This window comes from Fukomys damarensis, unplaced genomic scaffold (assembly GCF_012274545.1).
Source record: "Fukomys damarensis isolate Sample0158 unplaced genomic scaffold, DMR_v1.0_HiC HiC_scaffold_6, whole genome shotgun sequence".
NCBI classification, from domain to species: Eukaryota; Metazoa; Chordata; class Mammalia; order Rodentia; family Bathyergidae; genus Fukomys; species Fukomys damarensis.
In genome coordinates, this window is record NW_022900918.1 from 9,646,658 (window position 1) to 9,659,105 (window position 12,448).

A 12,448-nucleotide genomic window follows, 5' to 3' on the forward strand; every position below is an offset into this window, starting at 1 on the left:
GGGAGGGGAGGACAGCACAGGGACGGGAGGGGGAAAATGAAAGGCTCAGAGGAGAGGGGCAGTTCCTTTTTCCTACAAAATGTGAAAGCTCCAGGACATGTTGCTCACCACACCAATGAAAACATCTTGACTAATATACAAAGAGCATATCTTCTTGGTTCTGATAGAGAATCACAGGGCAATAAAATAAATTCCAAATTCTCTCCAATGAGGGAGAGGAGCCACTGTTTCACGTTCAGCACAGCATAGAAGGAAAGGATGGTGGCCATGGAAGGGACAGATAAGAAGCTGCTACAAATAAGGAGCCTCCTCTGTGGACAATGCTGAGAGAAAAGCAAAACTTAACATGAGGGAAAAAATGGAGAGGGCACCTCACTGCTCTACCAAGTTCAGGTTCCTGACCTAAACAAACTATACACTAGGATAAGGAGAGAACTTGAAAATGAATTTGCTAGCCTTTGGTATTGACCTTTGAACAAACACGCAGAAAATGTGGGAAAGAGAATATTAAAATACAGAAAAAAAGGTCAAAATAAGTCATTACAAAAAGGGGGAAGTAAATTCTGCCAACGAAAGGTGAATAACTTGACAATACACCTAGGCAAGCATCCTCAGCAGGTGGCTACAAACGCATTCCTAGGAGTTCCTCAAAGACTTGGTGAGTTCACCAAGAGTAAGACTTAACTCATTTCTGTTTTGAGTAAAATATTGGTATGGTGTATTTCAACTTCAGCAAGGCTTATGGCAAAGCTTTTCACAAAGCCATATACAGAAGGCAGAGCTACTGGTAATAAGAACTAGAATAAATGAAGAACAAGAATATCAAGAAACAGGAACCACGGGAAATTGAAAGAAAGAGTAGTTATTCTAAAGAGAGTCCAAGGAAGTGACTTTATGTGAAAAACTACCCAATGAAGGTAAGACATAAATGTAATCACTTATTACGACAAACTTAATAACAATAGTAATAATGAATGTAGCACTTACTGTATGCCACTTGTGGCAGTAAATGCAGTATGTTAGCTTTTTAATTCTTTGCCAGTGCTTTAAAGTGGATATTATTTCCTCTAGTAAACACATGAAAACTGAGGCTCACAGTAGTTAAATAACTTGCACAAAGTAACACCACTGGAAGGAGAAAAAATGGGAATAAAAGCTAGGTCTGAGTCTAAGGGCTGTGTTCTTAGAAAGTCATCCTTGAGATGCTACAGGGCAGCACAAAATAAGAAAGAGAAGCACTGGGTGGTGTGGACAGACCAGTGTAGATCTGAAAGGAATAGGCAGATCCTAGTGAAGAAGGCAGCAATACAAAGCTGGTTGCATGGTAGACAGAAGGGATGGATGACAGCATTGAAATGAAACAGGACAGGAGACAGGGCAGGGACACGGTCGTGGAGATGAAGGAGAGCAGGGTGGTTTGAATTGTGATTAATGAAGCAGATTAAAAGATGGTACAGCTTAATGTTCTTCTAACAATGCCATTAGAAATGGCACCTCCACGGAATGCCATGGTCTTTCTAGTTGGCACCCTCATTACTCCTGGTGGAATAATAGACCCATTGATAGAGACTTTCTCAAAGGGCTTGGGTAATAGGTATTCCTGCAGCCCTCTTATTTAGTTACTCCAAATAACTTTGCTCCTCTTAATAACTTCTTAATGCAAACACTTGGTTTGCTCACCATCTTAAATTTTCTTTATTAATCAAACAAGGCAAATATGCAAAATTTAATGCATACTCTATTAATCATCTCTTTCATTTATCCCAACACAACATTTAAACAGTGACAATTTGTATAAACTTTTAAACAGTAAAAGATACTACTAGTACATGGTGACAAATATTTTAATAGCCTAAGCTTAGTAATTTTTCCAAACTTAATACACAGCAATATATGCTATTTAAATAACAAATCTGGAATTTGGGGAAGCAATTAAAGTTTATGTGACTGAAAAAGAGAAGTTCAAAAGCAACAGAGCCTTTTAAGTTTTTGTGGTTGATACACACAGATATTAATATAACCATAATCCAAAGTAGAACTATAAATGGTAACTAGCATTATCCTGCTTATATAAATTATAACGCATGTGCACTTTACAAATTTTGGGTTCAAATAATGCAAAGGAAATGCTGTTTACATCTTAACCTATAAAAATAGTTGGTCACCTGGTGAGTCCAAGGAGAGTCTGAAGTTTTCCGTCATTTATAAGCAGTCTCCTGCCCTCCACGTAAAATCATTGGCTTACACAGCGAATCATTATAAATCTCTCACAAGCTTTTAAACCAATCAGTCAAGCTTAGAATGCAGTGATTTGGAGAATCATAGCTCTGAGGCTTTGGGGCCTCACTGTGCAAGGGTAATAAATGTAAATGATTTTGTAACTTGTAGAAACACAGGTTAGTTCGCTCTTTACCTCCCAGAGAGCAACTGGGTTTGACTAAGGAGGTTTACTGTGATCTGAGGGGGAAAAAAATCTATTATGTAATTTTCTTTCCCGAATCCTGGGGAAAAGAATAACATAAAAACCAGTTAATCTGTTAAGCACACAAAGCCTACAATGTAGAAAACTGCCACTCAAAAAGCCTCCATTCTACATGTAATTTGTAGCGTACCCAGTGAAAAATGAGCCTTTCTAAGCAACATTCAGTAAGGGGTGTCATTTACTCAGTTTTTCCTCCTTTTGGCAAAAGACTTCACTACAACTCAAAATATTCATCTAATGTCATCACCATTCATGACATATGTATGTATATATATATATATATATATATATATATATAAAGTGATCTTCAAGAGATAATGTTCAAATTTTGATAATAAATCTTATGCAGAATTTGAATGATTTTTTAAATGTGAGACTTACTATCAAAAACATACCAAAAAGATTTACTGAAAATGATATTTAAAAATGAGAATTATATTCATATTATAATACAGTTAATGAAAGCTTAATTGTACATAGGAAAACAATAAATGATATAAAGTGATGCTCCAATTAAACTTATAACTTCTTCTCAGTAGAGACCTGATAAAATCTCTTAACCCAAAATAGGCAACAAAATACACCTTTTGTGAATCTGGTCTGGATTTGTCATCTTGTGCTATTTTATTTCTGTCCATGATCTTCATATCCATGCCCCATACTGCCCTCTGGAAGGTTATGTTGGCAAAGTGCCCGAACACTGATAACTTAATCTTTACTTTCTTTCTCAGTGTTCAAGTTTTAAATAAACAAATTCCTCCAGCAGACTTTGGTCAGTTCTTTCTACTCATCCCTTCCAACTTCTGAGGCCCATCTGATTGATCCCTAACATTCCCATCCATGCTTTCTTCATTCTTTGCTTTTGTACACAGATTCCTAACTGACACCCAAATGACAAGGAAGAAGAGAAGGCCTGGATACCCCCAAGGGAGGGAAATCTAGGTAGCATGAATCATTCTAATACAAAATGCTTTCCCTCATCCTATCCTCTCCCCTCAGCCTCAGCTGTGATACTTTAGCAGATACTCCTAAAATAGGAGATACTCCTAAAATTTTAGCATTTGTGCCCAATATCATATAAGCTAAGCTTATAAATGCCAAAAGCCACAAACTGCATATTTCTGCATCTACCCAATGACTTGCATTTTATCGGAAAGGAGAACTTTTGAAGAAAGTAGCTCCTGAGTCAGCTGAAAAGAGCCATTGTAGATAGTATACAAATAAAACTTAAAGATAGACATGTAGGGTAGAGGTATATGAATATAAACCACTTTCCAATGATGGATTTGTCCTTATTCATTCATTCATTCATTCATGGTGCTAGGATCAAACTCAGGGCCTACAAGCACTCTACCATTGAGCTACATCCTCAGCCCTATGCATTTTAAGTATTTCATTGTATTAGTATATGTTTGTAGTACATAATGATTCCATTCACAGTGGGGAGTTGGAGCATTGAGACAACATATCTTACTTCTTTTTACCTCCCCTTTTCATGCTCTCTATCTCCCCTCCCTCCATCCTTTGGTCCCTTTTCCATTTGCAAAAGATCTGTCTGTCTCTTTCCTATGGTTTTTGAAACTACAATAGAGCTTCATATATTCAAGGTACCGAGGCTAGTACGGCATATTGTAAATCTTCACTTCAATAGAAGAATCAATACTACCTATGTCAAAACTCATTTTTTTCTTTAAAATTTTGTTACAGTGGTTAACTAAAAGTGACTACCAGTAAGTAGAAAACAACTAATTAAAAACAAGCAGGAATTGACTGAAAATTGGTTCAAAAAACAACTTAGTAGAAGCAAGGAAATTTAAAAATGAGAATATTTTGAACATGTCTTTATAGTTTGACCTCATTTCCCTTTTTTCTCTCCAATATGAATTTTAAAAAGCATTTATATATTGGTGAAAATATGGCTGTCAATTTCTGGGTTTATTGGAGCTTTGAAAACTCAAGAGATGTTTCATTAAGTATATTTGTATAAAATATTATTAATAAGATTAAGCGCATCGCATGCTAAAAAGTCTATCAAGTCTGTTTTTCTAAATATATTTCAGGAGAAAATGGGCTTAAATAAGATCTTACAGCAGATTTCCATTGAATATAAGCAAAACATATTGGCACCATGGTTAAACAACAGGATGAGCTTATCAGAAGTAACAGAATGCTTTTTCCTGGCAGTCTGTCCCCTAAAATCAATTTTAATCCATTATTTTTGTTTTGTTCTGTTTTGTTTTGGGGTTTTTTTTGTTGTTGTTTTTTTGGTACCGGGCATCGAACTCAAGGCAGGTGGCGGAAAGGTTGAGCTAAATCCCCTGCCCTTTAATCCAATATTTGGAAATAAAACACTTAATTTTCTGAAAACTAAAGGCCTTACCAACTGATAGCTCCAAGCTTCCCCAGAAGTGGTTCTAGTATTTCATTCTCTTTTGTTCTTGTGTGTAAGCTTAGATATGGTTTTATGTGTGTGTGTAGACAAATGAGCTCTAGTAGCTTTCACTATGTCATATGTTACATAATGATTGTTCAACCAACAGCAGACTACATTCACAGTGGTAGTCCCATAGGATTATAATGGAGCTAAAGGTTTCAGATAACCTCGTGATGATGTAGCCCCTGTAACCTCGTAGTCAGTGATGCGGATGTAAATAAACCTACTGTACTGCCCGCCGTATAAAAGTACAACAGCTAATACACTGATACATGGTACATAATTCTTAATAATGACAGGAAGCGACAAGGTTACTGGTTTATATGTTTCCTGTATGGTACTTTTCCCTTCATTTTACAGTGTCCTTTTACTTATAAAAAAACATTTTCTGCCAGGCATAGTGGCGCACTCCTGTAATCCCCGCACTCGGGAGGCTGAGGCAGGAGGATCACTCTGAGTTCAAAACCAGCCTGAGCTACACAGTGAGTTCCAGGTCAGCCTCAACTACATAGTGAGACCCCGTCTCAAAAAAAATAAATAAATAAAATAAAATAAATTCTGCCCAAGATGCCAAGTCACTCCAACAGAGCCCCCTACATTTGATGTTTACTGAGACTGCAGATCGAGTCATTTTCCCTTGCTCTACCATTTAATCATTTTTTTTTGCAAACAGCCCTAGGAGTAATAGGCTATATCATGTTTTTAATGTATCACGGGTGTGTACTAGGCTATAGCACCTTGGTTTGTGTAACTACACTCTAGGATATTCACACAGCTGCCTCAGGACAGACGTATCCTCATCATTAACTAACATGTAACTGTGCTTATAGCAATACTAAGTTATATATGGACTACCACATTCAGGTTTTATGTCTCTAAATTGAGCTTTACATTTCTCCGTCAAGTTATTGGCCATTATTATGTAAAGTGATCCAGTTGCAAAGTTTAAGAGTTAATTCATTAACATTAATTATTGTTCATGTAAAGCCAGAAAATGTGATCTCAAAAAAACTAAGTTTAAACATAATATCACAAAGCCAATATTTCAACAGTAACATGCATCAGGTAATAAATAGCTCCCTTTGATCATTGTTTTTAAAGTCTCTTGAACCATGCTTTGATTAGTTCTATTTAATATTTAACATCTGGTTAGTCAATTTCAATCTGCAAGAAACACTGCTGGAAAAATTCTATGCTGACTAAATACATTTATAATACTACAAAGCTGACATGTAATTGATTTTAGTTCCCATAAAAAGATTATGTTAACTTTCCTTAATCTATATATTTGTATTTTGTGCAGTCTAGTGAATTCACACTAGGGATGCTAAATTTTTATTTCCTATCAATATTTTATGTAAAATTGATAGGATTATATTTTAGTCTAAGTACTACGTTCCAATTTCTCTCTTAAAAAGGAAATAACATGCTGAAATATATTACTGCACAGCTGTACAATAGAGGCTTCCTGGCCAGCTAGAGCCATTGAAAGGCTTACTGTAATGTTTTCTATAGGCTATCAGACCCCAGAGAGATTTTTAGATTTGAAAAAAAAGAGTAAACATTTTTATTTCTCACAAGTCTGAGTTAAGCTTTGGGGGGGTTTTGTTGGGTTGATTGGTTGTTGTTGCTGTTTTAGTGTCATTATATAATTAGGAAATAGAGAGTTTTCTCACCATTAAACAAGGAAATGTTTGCAAAGATTTGTTTAAGTGAGTATTTTGGTGAACATTTAATATTATTGCGTATTAAAATAGGTGAATATTGTTGACTGTCAGTTCAAGTCATAGTCCAACTGTCACCAACTGACATATTGGTGCTCAGGAACCTCAAGAGGGAAAATCAAAAGGTAGTAGACATTTATTGGTTTGTTTATAATCAACAAATTAACAATTATACATTTGCTGTGCACATGTTTTGAAATGCACATGTTATGAAACATCTAAATGAAGTTAATTAACAAATGCACACCTCACATATTTAGCTTTGTGTGGTGAGAACACTTAAAATCTATTACTTAGCAATTTTCAAGAATACAATGAGACCAGGCATTTTTTACATGATTATATTCTTTCTTACATCTTGTGAGATTTTTCTGGTACTATATAAAATGGCAAATACATTGGTAGTAATTTCATTCTATTTTAACAATATTTATTGAGCATTTGTGATGAGATAGTCTCCAAGGGGCCGACAAATTAAATAGAAACCCCATAAATTTTGCAAAAATATAAAATAATATAGATCTCAAGATACCAATAGTCTAAAGGGGAAATATACACAAAATAGGAGATATGCTTCAAAGGCAGTGTTTTTAAGCTTGAGTGTGCTTAAGAATCTCTGCACCCAACCCCAGAAATTCTTTTAATAGTTCTGGAATAAAGTCTAGAATTGTAACAAAATTCCATACAATTCTAATGCAGATGGGCTGTGGCTCTAGATCATGGGATGAATTTTCCAAAGTGCTCAATGAAAACCATCCCTGATACCTTATAGTGTCATATAAGCAGCCCACATACTAGATTCAGGCACATTGTTCCTTGAGAACTGGGTAAGATTCATTCAAACTTTAAAACCTGTCCCTAAAGAAGCCCAAAACCTTCTTAAAGATTTGTATGTAGGGCTGGGAATTTAGCTCAGAGGTTCCACCGCCTGCCTCACAAGCACAAGGACCACAGTTCGATCCCTGGTACCAAAAAAAAGAGAGAGAGAGAGAGAGAGAGAGAGAGAGAGAGAGACTTCTATGTATTCTGAGGAAGTAAATTTTCAGTCTTGATTTTCAATTCTTCCTCTCAGATATCTGCTTCAGTAAATATTTTTCTTTTCTGCGCAGTTTTTACAAAGGTGTGAGCTTCCTTCCCTTACCATTGTCCTACACATACACACACACAAAACAGAATTTCATGGGCTCTGAGCTTTGCTAGAATGACATTATACAGTATATGTAAAGCAGAAATGAATGATATTTAGGATCAGTATTCTATGGACTTATTGAACTACCACATCATTCTATAAGAGTAGCCCTTATTAAGTTAGTAGAAATGGACTACTGTAATTTCTTGGTCTTCAAGAATAGATGATATTTTAGGACCTTTCATCCTCCAGATTCTATGATTATATGGGTAGTTATTACTGTTTGCTTAGAACTTTTCTCTAAGGCTCCCTAAAACAATGCATTTACATATGACAAGAGCTTAGTTAGAAACTTACCATAGTAAGCAGTTCATTTAAAATTTTGGGACCTGAGAGACTAAACAGGAAGTCAGAGGAGCCGTATGCTATGGAACTGTTAAATCAACAAAGGATAATTTCAGAAGCTTATCAGAAAACTCTGCACATACAGTGCTCAATTCTGCCTAATGTACAGTACCCATGGAAAGGGAGAAAAGGTCTCCAGACTCCTCTCTGTGATATGGCAAATGCCTTAAGCTGATTCAAACAGCAATGTAAAGTTACACTGTACATAAAAATATAAATACACCAAGTAAATCATCAAATTCAGTTATACATCAGTGATCTACGTAATTGCTAGTGTGTTATTATTCTTAAAGTGATTAGACAGATCAAAAGAAAGAGGGAATCCTTAGGCAGAGCTCCGCAGAGGAGCTGATATTTGAAGCAGGGAAAGGGTAGGTATATGTTCTTCTCTTTCCAGATCATCTTCCTTGTTACCGCAGCAGGTTTGCAGTACATGCTGACGTTCCTTGTGGGGAGCTGGTACGTGTGCACCACACATCTTCATTTCTTTTCTCAGATCTATCTCCGTAAGTCCTCTGTGTATCTTTTATTTTGCTCTTCATTTATATTTTGGGATTCTCATATAAGATAAACCATGTGACATTTAAACTTGTGTATCTGACTTATTTCATTCAATATTATGGTCTCAAGGTGCCTTCATTTTCCCCAAAATGACACGTTTGTCTTCCTTTATGGCCAAGTAGTATTCCACGGTATACAAACAGCACAATGCCCTTATCCATTCATTTGATGATGCACATATAAGCCACTAGGAGGGGTATATATTCTTAAAGAGCTAAGAGTAGAAACTGATGCCATATTGGTGAAGGATGACAGGGACATAAACCTGATCAAAGCCGCATGCTCACTTGTGTGTTGCTCACAGTGAAGTTAGATAGTTTGAATAAAATCAAGAAGCTCATGAGGAATGTCCGAAGTGTAATTTTCAAGCATATGACTAGCAGATAGATGATGTTTGTTTTGGAGCTTGGGGGAAATTTAATTCAAAATTGAAAGGCAAATAATAATTTTAAAAAGAAAGTTGAATAGGGTTTTAAAGGCATATTAGTAGAATATGCAAGCACCTCAATAAATCTGATACATAAGAAATGAATACAAGATTATTGCAGTTATGGTAATAATGGCCAAAGTTTACTGAGAGTATATTATATGTCAGGCACCACTATGTGTAACTTTCTAAGTATTAACTCATTTCCCTCTACAATCTGTTTATGTGGGCATCCTTATTATGCCCATTTTACAGATGAGGAAGTTGAGGCACAAAGCAGTTAAATTATATGACCAGATTTGCACAGAATATAAGGGACCTGGGATTTTAATCCAGGCACTGTGGATCTTGAGTCTGATCTCTTAGCGACTGTAACTCCCTGGGTGTTATTCACCATATAAAAAGAAAGAAAAGAGAATTCATAAATATCACCAAGCAAAAACTGTAAGAACTTAGTGGTCAAATGAAAGAAAGAAACTGAAGATTAGTCCAAACTTTTCAGTGTAAGGAACAAAAGGATTAATAATGTGTTTGGGAACTATTTAAGTTTTAGAAATGTATTAGTGACACACTAATAGAGAAAGGTGAAGATGTATTTGCCAATCAATATATGAACATCATTTCTTTCAATGAAAGAAACATTCTGCACTCAGAAAAAAAAAAACAGATTAGGAGCTGATTGTGCCTCGTAGTCACTATCTTTAAAGTATCACAGCGATTTTTCCTGTGAGATAATACTCTGTATTTATGTAACACCTTTCTTCTAGAGTGCTCAAAGCATTTTACCATAGCGCATTACCTTATTCATCCTCATAACATCCCCTTTTAGGAAAGGAAGTGTCAAGTGTAATGACCACGATGTTACAGATGGGAACACTAAGACAAATGGAATAGAGACTTGCCAAGATCACAGAAAACCCTCCAGCAAAACGCAGCAGCGAAATGATGCTCCTTCAGAAATTCAGAATCCCTTCCAGTCTCTTCTCAGCGATATGTCTCGAATTTGCCTTACCTTTTGGCATCACTTTATCTACAAATTAGCATGTTTAGAACCAAATCATAATCCAGCAGTATCTGAGAAGTGAGTGTCGTGAATTTGGTTAATTCATAATTGAACAAACCTTTAAAAATGGTCAAAACCTATGCTTCAATCCTTTAAGAAATCAAAACTCTCCACATGAACTAGGCATTTATTGCACTGATTTTGGCCCTGAGGAAGTCTTGCTACATATAAAATCCCAAATTATCAGTAAAGACTGGGAGGAAAAGAAGGTAAGAGATAAAAAAAACACATACACAACAGGTAACATAGCAGAAAATCAAGTGGTCTCTTGAGAGGAACTAAGTATTTTCTCCTGTTAATAGGAGGACCAGTAATAATTCACTTAAATCCTAGGAAATCTTGTAAACTCAAAAATTATGATAGTGCTGGCTCCTATATTAAGGTTTCTATCTTGTTTTTAAGTTACCTAATTACAAATCCAATGGAAAGTCAGTTGATAACCACAATCTAAGGGCAAAGTGTCAACCACGGGCTTACACAGTTTAGGGCACCTATGCATTTTACTTTTCCTCCTTGAGCTGCATAAGCTCTGCCCTTGAAATGTGTAAAGCCTTTTAGAAATTCTACCACAGGTTGGCAGGATATGGCAATTCAAAAGCGAACCAGAATAGCTTTTTCAGTGACAATCTATGGAAGGAATAAGGATGATGAAAACCAAATAATGTACAACAATGTGCCAAAAATTATATCAAATCAGATTCATCATTATCCCCAAAGTCAAAGAATTATTTAGGAAGCTAAGTTGTACTTGAAATGTATTCCATTTGCTATAGTAAGTACAGGGTTCTATATATAAAAACCTCATGTTTTTTCTGTTTTGTATAGATGCAGATAACTACAGTTAACATTCACCAACAGTGGTGAACCATTTTGGAATTACAATTAAGTCTAATTAATTAATGTGGGATGTCTGATGACTCATACTGTTATGGTAGGCTTTGAATTTTCTTTTTCTTTTTCCTTTTTTTAGTTTTCTAAAATGCCAAACTCGATAGTCTCAAAACTGACACTGAGAAAAAAGGTAGTTCTTTTAATAACACAAATAATGCAATGTAAAACTAATTGTTTATTCAAAAAATACATTCTGAACACTTGTTATGTATGAAGCTTTGTTGAGAGTGATAGGGAAAAAGCAATAACAGAAACAAAATCGCACTTTTTTTGGCTTTTGGCTAGGAAGAGGCTAAGGTGCAACTTTCTTCCATTGTCCGGAATCCAGCTTTATCTGACACCAGCCGCCTCCACTGTGCTGCTCAAGCTTGACCCCAACAAGGCCAAAGTCATGTACCTGAGGTACAACTGTGGCAAAGTTGCGCTATGTCCGCCCTGACCCCCGGATCGGTCCCCTGGGTCTGTCTCCAGAAAGCCTGGGTGACGACATCGCCAAGGCCACTGGAGACTGGAAGGGCCTGAGGATTATGGTGAAGCTGACCGTTCAGAACAGACAGGCCCAGATTGAGGAGGTGCCTTCTGCTTCTGCCCTGATCATCATCGCCCTCAAGAAGCCACCAAGAGACAGACAGAAGCAGAAAAACACGAACACAGTGGAATTATCACTTTTTTTTTTTTTTTTTTTTTTTTTTTTTTGGTGGTACCAGGGATCCAACTCAGGACCTTGCACTTGCAAGGCGGGTGGCAGAATCATTGAGACAAATCCTGGGCACCGGAAACATCACTTTTGATGAGGCTGTAAATATTGCCCGACAGATGTGGCACCGGTCTTTAGCCAGAAAACTTTCCGGAACCATTAAAGAGATCCTGCGGACCACCCAGTCTGTTTTGGCCGGCACCCGCACGACATCATAGACAACATCAACACCGGTACTGTGGGGTGCCCAGCTAGCTAAGAATAAGAAACCTAAGAAAGAAAAATTTCAATAAAATGATGATCTGACAAAAAAAATAAAGAAATCATTCATGTCTTGATTCACACACTCCAGAGGAAGAAGAGAGAAAATAATTAATAATCAATCACCTAATTATATGTTTGATGGTAATAATGGCCAAGAAAAAAATGCTAAGAAGTCTGAGTACAATAGAAGATGTAAATAAGTAGTAGTTGTAGAACATTACATACTTTGTTGCTTGAGTCAGTCAAATCTGGAACCAATCTAAGGAAATTTTTCAAAATTATTTATATGATACTTTGCCTAATTAGAGAGTTCAGGAAAATCCACAATAGTTGGGGAAAATGCATCCATCCTACCATGTTGTTGATTTCTG

The 12,448-nt window shown here is 36.3% G+C and overlaps 1 protein-coding gene across 1 annotated transcript in view; it reads left to right on the forward strand.

Moving 5' to 3' along the window:
* Nucleotides 1–12,072, forward strand: part of LOC104861068 — a 22,661-nt gene extending 10,589 nt beyond the window's left edge. The window contains 6 exon segments of the mRNA XM_010622393.1: nt 8,572–8,633; nt 9,992–10,243; nt 11,402–11,551; nt 11,553–11,765; nt 11,884–12,002; nt 12,005–12,072. Coding sequence (XP_010620695.1) covers nt 8,572–8,633; nt 9,992–10,243; nt 11,402–11,551; nt 11,553–11,765; nt 11,884–12,002; nt 12,005–12,072 — 864 coding nt within the window.
* Nucleotides 12,073–12,448: the final 376 nt, after the last annotated feature.